Source organism: Hemicordylus capensis, chromosome 2 (genome assembly GCF_027244095.1).
Source record: "Hemicordylus capensis ecotype Gifberg chromosome 2, rHemCap1.1.pri, whole genome shotgun sequence".
Taxonomy (NCBI): domain Eukaryota; kingdom Metazoa; phylum Chordata; class Lepidosauria; order Squamata; family Cordylidae; genus Hemicordylus; species Hemicordylus capensis.
The window spans coordinates 27791288-27808594 of NC_069658.1; the positions used below are offsets into that span (position 1 = coordinate 27791288).

The 17307-nt window shown below is 41.2% G+C and overlaps 1 protein-coding gene across 5 annotated transcripts in view; it reads right to left on the minus strand.

The window, feature by feature from the left end:
• RICTOR (RPTOR independent companion of MTOR complex 2) overlaps window positions 1-17307 on the minus strand; it is a 103604-nt gene that overhangs the window by 57409 nt on the left and 28888 nt on the right. For 3 of the 5 annotated variants that reach the window (XM_053296254.1, XM_053296253.1, XM_053296252.1), the window contains exons 4-7: window positions 16109-16173; window positions 13709-13840; window positions 11972-12035; window positions 5570-5696 (exon numbers count right to left, since the gene is read on the minus strand). In XM_053296254.1, the coding sequence (XP_053152229.1) occupies window positions 5570-5696; window positions 11972-12035; window positions 13709-13840; window positions 16109-16173 (388 nt within the window). Of the gene's footprint in view, window positions 1-5569; window positions 5697-11971; window positions 12036-13708; window positions 13841-14304; window positions 14899-16108; window positions 16174-17307 lie in introns of those variants that run through there. The other 2 variants (XM_053296256.1, XM_053296255.1) reach the window with 2 other exon arrangements.

Consider the following 17307-nt stretch of genomic DNA (forward strand, 5'->3'; position numbering starts at 1 on the left):
CTTTGTAGGTATAGACATGGCACGGCATCTGAATATCCTTTCCAAGGCCTTCAATTGCAACCCTATCAAGTGCTAGTCTGCAGCATATTTCTTGACTGCTGGATCCTTTGCTGTTGATGGTTGAGCCTAAAAGGCAGAAGCTGTCCACCACTTCAATGTCTTCATTATCAATTCTGAGGCTGGATGCTGTACCCGTTACCAGTTTAGTCTTCTTAACATTTCATCGTAGTCCTAGTTTTTCACTGTGCTCCTTGACTTTCATTACTTGAGCTTGCAGATCATCAGCATTCTCAGTAATCAGAGTGGGTCATCAGCATAGCACACGTTATTGATGTTTCTTCCTCCAACTTTAAAACCATACTCACTTCTTCCAATCCAGCTTCTCTCAGTATATGTTCAGCATATAAATTGAATAAAGAAGGAGAAAGTATACAGCCTTGTCTTACTCCTTTGCCAATGTGGAACCAGTCTGTTTTACTATGTTCCATCTGTACTGTGGCTTCCTGTCCTTTGTATAGGTTTCTCATGAGAACAATGAGATGTTCTGGGATGCCCATTTTCCTAAGGATATTCCACAACTTGACATGGACAATGCAATCAAAGGCTTTTCTGTAGTCAATGAAGCCACATGTTGTCTTCTTTTTGGTATTCTTTGGCTTTCTCAATTATCCAGTATGCATCAGCAATGATGTCTATTGTTCCTCAGCCTTTTTTGAAACCAGCTTGAATATCCAGCATTTCCCTTTCCATGTAGGGCTCTAATCTACACTGGATGATCCTGAGCATTATTTTGCTAGCATGTGAAATTAAGGATATTGTGTGATGGTTTGCACAATCTGTTAAGTCTCCTTTCTTTGGTATGGGTATGTCTGACCTCTTCCAATCTGTTGGCCATTGTGTCGTTCTCCAAATTTGCTGGCATAGTTTGGTTAGAGCCTTGACTGAGTCTTCTTCTGTTGCCTGCCATATTTCTGTAGCTATTCCATCAATTCCTGTAGCCTTCCAACTTGGTAATAAGATCCATCTTATTCATTTATTATTTTTCTGTGTAAACTGCCCTGAGCTATTTTTGGAAGGGCGGTATAGAAATTGAATTAATAATAATAACAACAATAATGATAATAATAATGACTAGAGTGCTGATCTAACTTCATCTTCCCATTCTAGAGGTTCTTGCAAGTAGGGAATATCTTCTAGAGTATCTTGGATGTTGACGTCCCTGCTGTACAGATTTTCAGTATAATCCTTTCATCTCTGTTTGATCTTCTCTGAGTCAGTTACTATCTGTCCTTTGGCATCCCTTAACATAGAAGGAGGTTCCAACCTTGATTTGGTGAGTTCAGAGATCTTTTATTTATTTTTTATTTATTTAACTTATTTATATACCGCTCAAAACAAAAGTTTCTGGGCAGTTTACAGCAATAAGAACAAATAAATAAAAAAGTTAAAACATTACAACAATTTCAAACGTTAAATTTATTTATTTACTACATTTTTATACTGCCTTTCCGCCAAAGGCACCCAAAGCGGTTTAGAATATTAAAAGAAGCAAATTACAGAATGTTAATAAAGTGTTGTCTCATGCTGTTGGTCTTTTCAGTAGCTGAAGACAGAGCTCCGTGGTCTGGGTGTATCCTTTCTTAAAACAACGTTAAAACTATTAAAAACCATAAAACTATTAAAACAGTATCTAATTAGAAGCCAGGGTGAACAAATGTGCTTTGACTGCCTTTCTAAAAGTTGTAAGAGATGGGGAGGTTATTATTTCAGCAGGGAGCCTGTTCCAAAGCCTCGGGGCAGCAATGGAAAAGGCCCGTCCCTGAGTAGCCACCAGACGAGTTGGTGGCAACTGCAAACAAACCTCTCCTGATGATCTCAACGGGCGGTTTGGTTCATAGCGAAGAAAACATTCTCTTAAATCCCCAGGGCCAAAGCAGTTTAGGGCTTTATAGGTTATAAACAAGACCTTGTATTTTTCTCGGAAACATAGCAGCAGCCAGTGTAGATCTTTTTAAAGATAGGATTGATATGGTCTCTTCGAGATGACCCCGAGACCAATCTGGCTGCTGCATTCTGGACCAACTGCAGTTTCCAGACTACGTACAAAGGCAGCCCCACACAGAGTGCATTCCAGTAGTCAAGTATGGAGGTGACCAGCAGATGTACTACTGTTCTGAGGTCATTTATCTCAAGAAACTGACGGAGCTGACGTATCAGCTGAAGCTGATAAAAGGCACCTTTGGCCACTGCCTCAACCTGGGACACCAGGAAGAGGTTTGTGTCCAGAAGCACCCCCAGACTGAATACCTGTTCCTTCTGGGGAAGTGTGACACCCATCCAGAACTGGCAGATCAAAATAATCTCCTGAGTTCCCACCCCGCACAATAAGTACCTCCATCTTATCTCGATTCAGTCTCAGCTTGTTACCTCTCATACAGCCCATCACAGCCTCCAGGCAGGCATTTAGGAAGGTTATTCCTTCTGATGTTGTTGACATGGAGAAATTGATTTAGGTGCCATCAGCATACTGATAACACCCTACATCAAATCTCCTGATGATTTCTCCCATGTAGCTGTCAAATAATACTGCAGACAATATGGAACCCTAAGAGACACCATACCGAAGTTCAGATTTTGAAGAACAACAGTCCCCGAGGGACACCATCTGGAATCTGCCCATGAGGTAGGAATGAAACCACTGCAAAGCAGTGCCTCCCAACCCCCTCAGACATTCTAGAAGAACATTATGGTCAATAGTATCGAAAACCACCAAGAGGTCCAAAAGGACCAGAGTCACACTTCCTCTGTCACTTCCCAATTGGAGATTATCCATCAGGCCAACCAAGGCAGTCTCCACCCCATAGCCCACCCGAAAGCCAGTCTGAAATGGGTCTAGATAATCCGTTTAGTCCAAGACTGGAGTTGGGAGGCCACCACCCTCTCAATTACCTTGCCCAACCACAGAAGGTTGGAGACAGGCCTATAGTTGCTTAACTCTGAGGGATCCAACACAGGTTTCTTCAAAAAGAGGAAGAGTGGGATATAAAATGTAAAAAATAAAAAGAAATAAATAAATAAGATCTAATAATTGCCTCCTTAAGGTAAGGAGGCATCCTGCCCTCCCTCAGAGAAGCATTATGATTTTTAATAGGCCGTCTACAACAACCTCCTTGCCAGATAGTATAAGCTATGTCAGGCAAGGGTCAAGAATACAGGTGGTAGGCCACACCACTCCAAGCAGCTGATTTTGGAAAACTTTCCTTGTTTTTCCATGTCTATTTCCATCCTCAAGGTCTTTACAGATGTCATTGCAGTATTGCTCATTGTCTCTTCTAACAGCTTTCTGAAATTCCCTATTAAGTTCCTTCCTGAGGTCTTTATCTTTCTTGACTTTGGCTTCTCTCCTCTTACTGGCAATTTCCACTGTCTGTTCTGACATCCAGTTTGCTTTCTTCTGATTCTTGGTTTTTGGCAGTCTCTTTTCATATTCGTCCTCAATTTCTTTGGTTTCATTCCACAGTTCTCTGGTTCCCTATCAATGAGTTCAAAAATTCAAAGTGGTTCCTGATGTTCTCCTTGAAAATAGTGGGTACATCCTCAAGATCATATCATGGAAACGGGAGAGCTTTGTTTTTCTGCTTTAGCTTGATTTTGAACTTGCACATGAGCAGTTTGTGATCTGTTCTATAATTGGCCCCCGGCCAGGTCTTTGCTGTTATAACTGAGCTCTTCCACCTCCTTGCACCAATAATGTAATCAATTTGTTCTCTGTATACCCCATCTGGTGATGTCCATGTGTATAGGTGCCGCTTTGGTTGTTTGAAGAATGTGTTAGCAATGAAGAGATCATTGGCTTGGCAGAAACTAAGAAGTCGTTCTCCTGCTTCATTTCTGTTTCCTAGGCCATACAGTCCGACTGTTTTCCACCTTTTTCCAACTTTGTCATTCCGGTTTCCAGCCACCACCAGCACATTTTGCTTGCATGTTCTGTCAATTTCAGACTGAACTTGAGCATAAAACTCATCAACTACCTCTTCTTCTGCATCTGTCGTTGGGGCATAGACTTGAAAAACTGTCATGTTAAAGGGTTGTCCACGAAATCTAATTGATATTAATTGGTCACTGACCGCATTGCACCTAAGTACTGTCATTGCTATATCCTTCCTGACTATGAAAGCAACATTGTTCCTTCTTTGTTTTTTGTGTCCCAAGTATTAAACGGTATGATTTTCTGACTGAAAGTGTCTTATTACAGTCCATTTTAATTCACTGATGCTCAAGATGTCAATCTGTTTTGAGAAATTTAGGCATGGCTATTAATGTGTTTTATCGCTGGTTCTGGTTGTTTTATTTATTGTGATTGCAATATTGTCCCTTGGTTTTTAAACTTATTTTAACTGTTATAGGAATGATTTTGATGAATTTACTTTTTGTTGGAAGCCACTCTGAAAACTCTAGAGTCATTACATCACCAGAACAGAATGCAAACAAGCAGTAGCACTAGGGGAAAACACACACAGTCCAAATATATTTCTTCATGCAATGCACAATACGGGTGTGCATGGAACTGGCTGGCCCAGTTCGAGTCTGAAGTGACTTTAACCTGACTGGCCCAGTTCGGTTCCGCACCCCCTCGAATCCCTCCTCTCAACCAGTTCAGTTCAGTTTGGTTGGGGGGGGGGGGTCGCAATTTTTTAAAAATTATTTTTCTTTTAGCCCCTTCGGGGGACTTCGTCTAGGCACAGGGGTGGGGGTCCGCAAAGGTTCCCCTCCCCCCTGCCAGCCTCCCTCATCACCACTGCGGCCCGTTCGACTGCTTTATTAGGCAATGCCAGGCCTCGCAGAGGCCATTTGCACATGCACGGCGGTGGACAAAATTGCCATCGCGCGAGTCTACGGAGGCCAAAACAGGCCTAATAAAGTGGCTGAACGGTGATTAAAGAGGCCAGTGATTAAATAAAGTGGCGGTGATTAAAGAGGCTAGCAGGGGGAGGGGGAACCTTTATGGACTCCCCGCAGCCTAGACCAAGCCCCCCGAAGGGGAGAAAAGGTAAAAAAAGAATTTTTAAAAAAAATCATGTGCCAGGGGGTTCGGTTCTGGTCTGGATGTAACTGGGGGGGGGGTCGGTTCATCCCCAAACCATTGAACCCTCAAAACCAAAACCATGAACCGCAAACCCCCGAGCCGGTTTGCAAATCCCTAATGCACAACTACATCATGCAGTTTATTGTCATGTGATGTTGCAATGGCCTCTAAAAATATTTCATTAAAAATGGCTATTGGTGAGAACTAAAAAATGGCTATATCCATCCTGCCATATATGTTCTTCCTGTGTCTGGCCACTCCTGAAAACAATGGATTTTTGGTCTAATCCAAAACACAATTATTACATTGATCTGCAATTTCAGAATTACTATATTCCTTTTTCACTCAACAGGACACCTATGGTTTTCTTACAGGATGTTTACTGCATCTGGGCACAGTTTAGCATTATTTTGTAAATTTCTAAAGAATTCTTAGATTATCTGAGTTCTCTGCAGTGAGCCAACTATTTGTCAAAATTCTTACCTAGTTCACAGATAATAGCAATACATGCTCGAACCATCCTGTCCCTCTCCTGAAGGCCATCGTTTCCAACGGCTATCAAGGAATTGGTAACTGAACTAGGAAATAATGAAGCATTCACGGTGATCATCTGCAAAGAAACAAAAAGGACAACAAAGATGAGTTTTGTCACTGCACTGTGACAGGAAGGCATGCACTGCATGTATAACAGGATTTAGAAGAAATACTAATGATTTTGTTATCTGTTTGTATCAAAATGTGGATCTTTCCCTCTCTCATTTGAAGTATTCAGCTCAACATTATGCTCTTCCACTTCATTATTCTTGTTTAGCAGCTTCTTCTGCAAAGATAGATGGCTTTGTACTGTAGCTCATAAAAGGAAAGAAGCAACAGTATGAGAAAGGGGCTACTGCTAGACTGTATAGAACACCTTCGGGATAATGTAGCTCAATTTACTGATAGAAACAGAGGAATGGCTAGATATTCTATATAAACTGCTTTGACAACTTTTTTGCTAAAAACAGAAAATAATAAAGGATAACTAAATGTGCAAGCAGTTTCCTGCAGAGTTAATGGTGTCCATCATTAACCTTCCTCTCCTGAGGAGGTAAACTGTGTGGGTAAACTGTAAACTGTTTTTGCAGTTTACTCCTCAGGAAACTGAGGAGGTAAACTGTGTGGGAGTACTACCGAACTCCCAATATAACTTCAGAGATTATGCTTTTTCTAAGAAAGGCATATTTTTAAAGCTCTAGCAAAAGCTTTATATAATCATAAACATACACTATAATTGAGGGGGAAGGAGGAATCACACAATTCCACCTTGCAACTCTAGTGAATCCGGACACACTCTCACATGATGTTCACAGTAGTACATCATGTTTGCACAGGGACCTCCAGGTGTGCAGCCCAACATGCAAAGGTCTGATCTGTGCAATCTGTATAGTACTCAGAGTGCACAGAATGAGCTTACTGAGCCTATATATGGACCCCTACATACTTTACTTATTTAAATAAAAGAAACAGCGGTCCACACATGCCAACATGATGTTCAATGAATGTCTAATGCACAAGTTGGAAAGCTGGAGGGTGAGAGGGAACCTCATCATGCGTAACTTCTCTAACATTTGCACAAGGCTCATGGATCTCTAATTCAAGTGTCTTTCAAGAGTGATATGACCCAAGCAGAAGGGCCACAGATCAGTGGTACAGCATAGGCTTTGCCTGCAGAAGATCCCAGGTTCAATCCCCGGCATCTCCGAGTGGGTCCGGGAAAGACCCCTATGTGAAACCCAGTAAAGTCACTGCCATTCAGTTTAGGCAATCCTTAACTAGATGGACCAATTGTCTGATTTGGCATTAGGCAGATTCCTATGTTCCCTAAGAAAAGAAGAGTACTTCTGGAGGGGAAGAAGTAGAAGGAGGAAAAACAAGAGATAGTGTATTCTGCTATCATTGTTCTCCCACCTTGCTAAATCAGGCAAGCGTTAGCACAAATTCTATATATTGGCTATGCACTAACAAATATCTCTTTATTATCAGGAATGTTTGACAGCTAATTTGATGCAATAGGCCACCTGGCCTATTACATATGCAAGTCATAGGAAATCTACAAAATAATTTACTAAAGTTCTCCAATTTTAAATTGCGTGATGATTTGGCAAGGGAATGCAAGCAAGTTGTTTTATTTACAGGTCACCTTTCAACAACAAGTTATAAAGATGACTGTACAACATTTAGGCATACCAATAAGATACAAACTTGTTTAATGTTTTTGAGAGACCTGCTCCTTCGTAAATCATGATGTGGTACTCACAGAACAGGAAGTTCTTTCAGACTTAGATTTCAAAGAAAAACCAACACCCTTCCCCCACCTAGAAAGAGAGAACCTTATACTTCATTCTTGTTATTTTGGCAGAGTAGGTGTCCTAGCTTCACAAAAACAAAGTTCCTGAACTGATGGCATGAAAATCACTCATTACAGATGGCAAAAATATGTGAGTGATCTCTTACAGCGAGAGCACTTTTGCTTCCAGATTTGCTGCTTTATACGATTGAAAAGTTGAACATTTCCTTGTTCACAACATATGCTAGAAAGCAGCAGAAGTCAATGAGGGATAACAAACAGACTGAATCCAAATAAGACGGAGGTACTTATTGTGCGGGGTCAGAACTTGGGAGAAAGTTTTGATCTGCTGGTTCTGGATGGGGTCACACTTCCCCAGAAGGAACAGGTACTCAATCTGGAGATCCTTCTGGATACAAACCTCCCCCTGGTGTCTCAGGTTGAAGCAGTGGTCAGAGGTGCTTTCTATCAATCAGCTTTGGCTGATATGCCAGCTGTGTCCATTTTGTGAGGCAGACTACCTCAGAACAATGGTTCATATGCTGAAACCTCAAGACTTGACTAGTGCAATAAGCTCCATGTGGGGCTGCCATTATACGTAGTTCAGAAACTACAGTTGGTACAGAATACAGCAGCCAGGTTGGTCTCTGGGTCATCTTGGAAAGATCTTATTGCTCCTATACTAAAGAGATACACTGGCTACCAATAAGTTTCCAGGCAAAATACAAGGTGCTGGTTAGGGGTGTGTGCAAGGAACTGGTTTTGCCGGTTGGGTTTGAATCCGGACCAGATTCAAACTGACCTGGCCTGGTCCAGTCTCAGGTCCAGATGAACTGGGCTGAACCGGTTTGCGGGTCAGTTCAGGGGTATACTTGTTAAGGGGAATCCAGTGAGGATTCCCCTTTACAAGTAAAGGGGACATTCCCTATCCTATAGGCGGGGGGAGGAGGATGAGAGGAGAGAGGAAGGATACTCTTTACCTTTACTAGGCCACTGTGGAGGCAGAGATGGGGGCTCCTCCAAGCCCACCCACCGGCCTCCTAAATGACAGCCTGGGCCGGCTCCGCATACGCATGGAGGCCCGAACCCAAGTCTCCCGCCACCTGCTACATCTGATGTCTCTCCGTCTCCACAGCAGCCTCCTAAAGGTACATAAGTACTCTCCGTCTCGCTTCTTGTCCCCCACCCCTTAGGATAGGGAATGCCCCCTTTACTTGTAAAGAGGAATCCTCACCAGATTCCCCTTTACAAGTATACTGCCAAACAAGCCCACGAACCGGTTCTTAGAACCAGAGCTGGTCGAGTTCGAACTTGGACCATCACTACCCTTTGGGGGCCTGATCTGGTTTGAACTTGGACAACCTGAACAAGGCTGGCTCAATTCAAACCGTGGTTCAAATCAAGCAGGTTTGCACATCTCTAGTGCTGGTTATAATCTAAAATGCCCTAAGCAGCTTAGGCCCTGGGTATTTAAAATAATGTCTTTGCTATAAGTCCCACCATCCACTGAGATCATCTGTCTACAGTTGCCACCAGCTCGTCTGGTGGCTAGGCAGGGATGGGCCTTCTTGCTGCCCCGAGACTCTGGAATGAGCTCCCTGATGCAATAAGAGCCTTCCCATCTCTGACAACTTTTAAAGGTTCTCTAAAGACATATTTTTTCACCCAAGCTTTTTAACTGGACTGTGGTTTTGTAAATGTTTTTATTTTTTATCTGTTTTATGTTGTTGCAAACTGACCAGATAAGCCACCTAATGGCTCAGCGGAGAAATGACTTGACTAGCAAGCCAGAGGTTGCTGGTTCGAATCCCTGCTGGTATGTTTCCCAGACTATGGGAAACAACTATATCAGGCAGCAGCGATATAGGAAGATGCTGAAAGGCATCATCTCACACTGCGTGGGAGATGGCAATGGTAAACCCCGCCTCTATACTACCAAAGACAACCACAGGGCTCTGTGGGCACCAGGAATCGACACCGACTCAACGGCACACTTTACCTTTGAACTGCCCAGAGATTGGAGTTTGGGGCAGTATACTAATTTGAAAAATAAAATAAAATAAATAAATAACATCTCTGTCACACGGTCCCTTTAAATTGAACCATTAAATGCTGTCCTTATTGCCCTAATTTCTAGGTATTCAATATTTCAAACAACAGCTTCTGGACTATTCTAATTTCTTTAATTATTAACTACTCTAAAGCTGCAATCCTACACACACTTTTCTGGGAATAAGCCCCACTGAAATAAATGGGATTTACTTCAAAGTATGATTATACTGTAAAGGAACTTTTAGTCTTACTACTTCTGAGAAGGTGGAACACAGTATAAATCCAATGTTAAGGCCAAAACAGCATAAACACCAATTCCAACATTTCTCTATTCTAATTTTAAATAAACATTCCATACTTTTGGCTTTTTATTAATCTTTCAGTTTTAAAGCTCTTAAAATACTTTAGTTGCTTATGGAAAGCTTTTCAAATGATTTCGTTTATTGCTCCAAATTAGAAATCATACTTCAAAATGTGTTATTGAAACACTGAGGAAAACTTGATAGTTTTTTTGCTCCTAGCACTCCTAATGGCTTAATTGGTTTAATATAGCAGATCCATTTCTACATTTTATTTCCATATTTACACAACTGTTCACAACATACTAACTGGATTTCACCACAACTCAGGGTCCCTGGTGTCCCAAGTTGAGGCAGTGGCCAGAGGTGCCGATCGTCGATGTCGAAGGCGTCGATGTCGAAGGCTTCGACGTTGAAGGAGGCTTCGATGTCGATGCCGGAGGAGGCTTTGACATCGATGCCGACGGGGCGTGTGTGCTCTCAAAAGCTGCAGCATCCGCTACTGGACTAGAAGCCCGTGGCACTGCACTCCACTCCGTCTCTGAGGCTTGCACCGATGAGGGTGAAGGGGTCTCTCGCCTATGCTCACTCCGACTAGAGTGCCCCGTACCGGCAGCTTCCACAACCTCCTGACGAAGCCTCTTTTCTCGTCGTCTCTGTTCCTTAGAAGAGATCTGCAAGGGTCTCTTAAAAGGTGTATCGGCGGACACGGTTTTAGACTGTGCGTATACAGCTCCGTGTACCTCCCTCCCCGATGCCGATGTCGACAGTGTTTCAGGTCGAGGGGTGGGAGGGCGCAGCGCGTCTTCATACAGGGCAGCTGTCAGACGCAGAGCTCGGTTTGTCCTCGTCTGCTTAGAGAAGGCACAACATATCTTGCAAGCCCCTGTGTTGTGCTCCTCTCCTAGGCATAGCAGACAGGAATCATGGTGGTCAGTGGAGGGCAACTTAGCCCGACACCTCACACTTCGCTTGAAGGTCGTTTTCGTTTCCATCTCCCAAGCGTTTGTCGTTAACAGTCCAGTTCAATCCAATAAAATCCGTCCGATCTTTCTCCAAAACTAGTCCGTAAAGCCGTATTCCAGTCCAAAATACAGTCCAAATTCCAAATATCCGATAATATCCGTCAAGAAAACAATATACTTTTCGCTACCGAGGAGCCCAAGCGAGGTCTGAACGCTGTGGCGGTCAAACAGAAACTAACGGAAGACGCCCACCGCCTAGTATAAGTAGTGAACACTAGCACGTGCAGAAGGGCGGTTGGGTGTCGCGAGGAGCTACCTAGTCGGCCCGAGAGGTGCCTGCGGAGGCACAGAACCCATCTACTTATGGATTCAATGGATCACGATCCAGATCAGTGGTACATATGCTAGTACATATGCTAGTAACCTCCAGACTTAACTACTGCTATGCGCTCTATATGGGGCTGCCTTTGTACGTAGTCCAGAAACTCCAATTGGTACAGAATGTGGCAGCCAGGCTGGTTTCCAGGTCATTTTGAAGAGACCATATTACTCCTATACTAAAAGAGTTACACAGGCTGCCGCTAAGTTTCCAGGCAAAGAACAAGGTGCTGGTTATAACCTATAAAGCCCTAAACAGCTTAGGTCCAGGGTATTTAAGAGAAGGTCGTCTTCTCCATAAACCCCATTGAGAACATACGGAGAGGTCCACCAGTATCTGCCACCAGCCCGTCTGGTGGCTACACAGAGACAGGCCTTCTCTGTTGCTGCCCTGACACTCTGGAATGCACTCCCTGTTGAGATGAGAGCCACCCCATCTCTCACAACTTTTAATAAGTCATGAAAGACTGACCTTTTCACCCAAGCGTTTTAATTGAATTGTGGTTTTAAGGTTTTTACTTTTGTGTTTTGGTTTGTTTTTGTGTTGTTGTAAGCCACCCAGAGATGGAGGTTTGGGGTGGCATACAAATTTGATAAATAAAATAAATAAATAAATGATAAAATCTAATATTAAAAAAGTGAGGTCTGGCAGTGTATCCACCACTACTTCCACAGATATATAATTTAGTATTGGGCTTATTTATTGTACAGTATTTATATAGATTTTTAATTTTGGATTGGGACCTGCCTTTCACATGCAGGTCCCAAGGTGGTTTACAATAAGTTAACAACAAATACAAAAACCCAACATTATTATTGCTATTCAGTGCAAAACTACACTGTTTTGTTGTGTTAGTTAATGTACCTTTCTGACTAAGCGAAGTGCCTGCGTCCTTTCTACTTCATTACTCTGCTGTATGTCTATACACCTATAAAATAAAAAGAATATAGATTAGAATATAGTAAATATTTTGCAGTTAGGATTCAAATGGCAGAATGAAATGTTCAGTTTTATTCTGCAGAAATTCTGGACATCTAAAGTATAACAGTACTTTACTGTTACATTGCAAACAGCAATGTTAACATTCCCCAGACACTATTATCAATATTCTAGGGAATACAGTGCTAAGACATAAGTTCTTGAGATGACTGAAGCAGAACTCTCTAAACAGCTGCTTGTACCAAAGCCCTTCTCTTCAACCCAATGGTCCTCAACTTCTCATTCAGACATTACAATCCTGTGCTGTCAAGCTGAACCCAGATGTAACTATGTATTTGGCTGGTTGTGTCAGAATGTCCACATCCATAACTGCTTTCATGGTTCAGTCAGAGAATATGGCTCATTTAAGATGCACAAAGGAAACCTCCCTTCTTCCACCAGAAAAATAGATTTTAGTTCAACAGTTGTTGACTTCATTAATCAAAGCTAAACTGGGCAATTAGATTCTCTAAATTTGATGATATTATCATCTATCTCTTTTAGGTTATGTGCTTGCAATTTAATAATATTTAACTGGTTTAAAATGGTTTACAAATGAGTTTTGTGTTAATATTTTAACTGCTTTTATGTTATGTTTTATGTTAATATTCTAAATGGTCTGAATTTTTAATGTAATCTGCTCTAAGCCATTTTAGGATGGATGGTAAATACATGAAATAAACAAATAAAACTGCAAAAATGAAGCAGCCAACCACTATTAAGAAATGTTTGCTAAGAAAGCTATTAAAACTCTCATGTATACCACATTTTTCCAGTTAAAACTATTAAGAGTGCATACAAGAATACCTATCTGAAGGCAAGTGCATAGAACATGCATGATGGTGCTATATCCCTGCTAACTGAGCAAAGAGGCACCTTTTAAAGTGATGATTCTCTTATATTCTGGAGGGAGTACAACTATCCCTATTCAACCAAGTACTGCAGCTCTCAATGGCTGTTTGTCAGGATCCCCCTTGTGTCTCTTTTTATTTCATGAGCCCCCCTGGGTCAGGGAACTATCCTTCCATTTGTTATATAAATCACTTTGAGAACTGTTTTTTGGCTGAAAAGTGGAACATTAACAACACACACACACATGCATGTACACACAACTGCATGTACAGCAAGAAACAACTGATCTTTAACATACAGACACACAATTCAATACTTCCAAATTCTATCTTATAAAAAAAACTAGGCTAGAAGAGGACGAGCAGCAGCAAGGTCAATGGACTCGATTACAACAGCAATGAATGCACCACCGATAGACCTTAAAGACCAAGTTGAAGACATATCATCCTGTAGAGAACCTATCTATGTGGTCGCTAAGAGTCGACACCAACTTGAAGGCACTGAGTCAATCAATCAATCAATCATCAAGCTATATAATCAATATTAAGTTACAGTCCTGTTTCTGCAATTCCAAACGAAAAACAAACTTATTTTGAAGAGACACACATTAGTTTATGTTGTACAAGGCAAGCATCATCTGGTGTTAACATATAATTCAATTCATTTACAAGTCCAGATCCATTCAAATGAAAGGCGAATGTGTCAAATAAATGGCAATTCATTATCAAAAACATAAAAAGATGAGCAATTCCAAAAAGCAACATTAGATACCTTGCTATCAAGTAATCCACTTTTAATTTTAACACCTTTTGCAGAATACTAGAGTCTCGGATAAGATATCGAAGGGCTCTTAGGCCTGCGGCTCGCACTTCCTTTGCTTCATTGAGTAAAGCTAACCGCAAACTGCAAGGCAAATGAGAAAATAAGATAAGCTTTACATACTTAAGTGCACCCCTTTGGCTGTTAAAAACAGATCACCCCACCCCACACTTTCTACATGACTGGGCAGATGAATGTTTAAACCAATACCTCTGCTTCAATCACGCCTGCTTTGGCCATTTAATGCTCAAGGGGTAGAAATGTTGAAGCTTAAGAAAAATCCAAACCCTCCCCTTCTTCCTAACATTTTTTCTTGTTGAAATGTTCACACAGTATTACTGCTGACAAAAATTTAGACTGTCTGCTACCATGATGAGGGCAAGGAAGAAATATCTGCTCTCCTATATTGTCACACAATTACAAACACAAAAGTTTTCCAACAGCCTAGTAACAAATAATGTGGTTTGTTCAACACTGGCTGGAATCTCCCACCAACACCAATTCCCAACATTCAATCAACAGTTCAGGGAAAGTTAAACAATACTTACCATCTAAGTATGTGATGTCATTATTTGGAGAGTGTGTGTGTGTGTGTGTGCGCGCGCGCATGCCAACACTTCCTGTTTTGAAGCTTCTTTCGTTTTTTTGGGTTTTTTTAATCACTGCTAAAGAGCTTATACTTCTCAAAGGCTCAGCTGGATGGCCCTGCTTGTACAAACAGAGGCCAATTGTTCACCACTTTCAGGGTTAGGGAGGATATTTCCCTCTCATCACACTGGTTAGCAACAGAGTTTTTCCCCCTTTTTTGCTTACCTCTGTAGCTATTTCAGGAAATTATCTGCCTTAGGCCCTTTGGCTCCACAGTTGTGAAGTCCATTCTTTTCACGGTTGGCACACATTAATTGTGCATGTGGGGGAGGGGGAACGCTGTTTGTTTTGAGACATTCAAAGACAGATAATACTTCTAGCCATCTGTTAATTTAATTATTTTTTAAAAATCACAACAGATTAAACAGAAAGTTCTAGTTTCCAATGTCTGGACTCACTTGCAATTTCTTATCAGAGTTATCTATCTCTCAGATTTATGGATTATGAAGTCACTGCATAGGTAAGTGCTCTTTTACAGAAACATCTCACACAATTTCTCATCATTTATGTTATTCAGGCAACAGCCTTTGTCATCATGCAGTCTTGGGGAATTTGCTGTATTATAAAAAAAGGGGGGGTGGGGGTTGTTGTTGCTTAAAGCAAACTACAGCAATTTCAAAAGTCTCAAGAATGACCAAGTGAGTAAATTCTAGGGCTCCAAATGTCCAATGCCAATGAATCTGTAGGACATACCCCAGTGCCATGGGGAGGTGTCCAGTTGTGCCACAGCCCTCCCCATGCAGTTCTGGTGCTGGAAGGGGCCTCTTTCAGCAGAAAGCTGCACGGGGCCTGCTGGGCACAGTTATTGCAATCAGTTCAAACTGTCAGTGAATGCCTTGAACCTAACAATCTTGAAAGGAAAGTTCTCACTTAGTGAATGTGAATAGAAACATGAACACATAGAAATGATCCATCTGAATTAATGATAATTTTTTTGGATATATCCTTTTATCTAGTTGCATCCCCATGGATGGGTAATGTTACTACTCATATATGTACACAATAAAATTGTATTTTAATAGGCAACCATAGCTAGATTCTCAATGTTGTAATATAGCGAGATAACTGGCTTATTCAGTATTATTTTTTCTTATTTTATGCATTCATATATGCCAAAATTCAGATCTCTAGATGGTTTACACAATAAGATAGAACACAAAAGTTAAACACATTAACACATTTAAAACAGTTTTCATATTTGCTGCAAAAGGAGCACAGCAAACAGCTGAGTGGCAAAAAAGCCTAGCATACAGTATCTTGCCCATGCATTTGAAACTGACCCCGGTATCAGGAATAGGTGCTTTTAGAGCTCATCCCTCCCACACTGTGCAGAATTGCTACTGAGAACAACTGTAGGGTGGGAATGAGGGAGGGGGCACTTGGCCAAGGTGAGGGAACTTGAGCCAGGAGTTCCTTTCCTCATCTTTCACCTAATTTGAGCATTGATCAGGACTGGGAAATGTTTTTGGTTTCCAATCTCAATTATTCTGTAAGAACTATAAACTCCAAAGAACATGCAGCACCTGCTATAGACTCACAGTTGCAAGAATTGTGGCCCCAGCATATCAATCAACCTTCAAAATGCTATTTAGGATAGGAGACCAATTTAAATCAACTTTGAAATTACGTTTTGTTTTGTTTTTTTAAATAATGTATAATTTTGAATGCTCCAAATATTGCTCAAAAATAGAAAGGGCTACTCACCATATAATGATGTCTTCATAAGTAAAACCAAGTTTTTCTTCAGCATTACCAGCATTACAAAGAAGCTGAAAGGGAAAATGTAGATATTAAGCTCTTCGGACACTATGATCTGTGCCCTAAGAGTCGCATATTACTGGATTTTACATGCTGAAATATGATGGAACATGCATATGCCCCCCCCCCAAAAAAATTAGAATGTAAAGTATTAAATGTGACACTTATTTCAAACACTACTTAATAATTTTAACACCAAGAATATATAGAACTTCCGCTCTAAGTCCAGATTTCTCAAATTTATTTAACTCTGCCTCCCTTCAAAACTTACAATACTTCTGGGGGCCTCAACTCAGCACAAATAATCTGTTACACAGGCATGCAAAAATTATGATGTTCAGCGACTTGTGGACTGGATTACCATAATCAGCACTGGCATCAGAAGAGGATCTCTCTGACCCCCTCCCCAAAACATGTGCAAGACAACATTTTCAGAGCAAAGCACCAGCTCTTTCAGAACCACCTTCTCCTCAAATGACATTGGGATGACAAATCCAATCAGTGAGGTTCTGCTGCCAGGAGGCATTCAGTCCACTCAAGTCCTGATAGGGAAGGAAATTAACACCTGCTTCAGAATCCTATTCCCCCACAAGGTCTCCTATACCCATCTAAGAATTTAGCACAGAAAATAGCTAGTTTTTAAAGTCTACAGCAAAAACACCACATTTTTTCCCAACGTAACTCAAAGAGTCTCTCATTGCACTGGGTTATAGTAACTAGCTTTTGGAAGAAAGCTTTTTCCTCTTCCTACTTTAGTCAAGTTCTTTTTAAAAGATATTTTAAGAAAAAGCAGGCTGCTGAAAATGTTTAAAATTTTGCTTAAAATCATCCTAGTTACTGCTCTCACATATCTGGCTATAGTTACCTTAAAAGGAGCAAACAATTCTTACAAGGTCATCAAGCTTAGACACAGAATTAAAAATGATACAAGGCTTACTTTATTTTCTTCCTCAGTCCCAAAGGATGTTATCCTCATACTGTCTGTGTTTCATGACAATGCTATCTCATCTTTGCTCAATCTATTTATGTGGTTCTGCTAGTTCAGGAGTGTCTGTGCCCACTACTGCCACTCTTAACATTTAAAAGGCAAAAGTCACTGCTGCTACTTTTATTTTTTACAATTGTAAATACAAATTGGCAAAGAG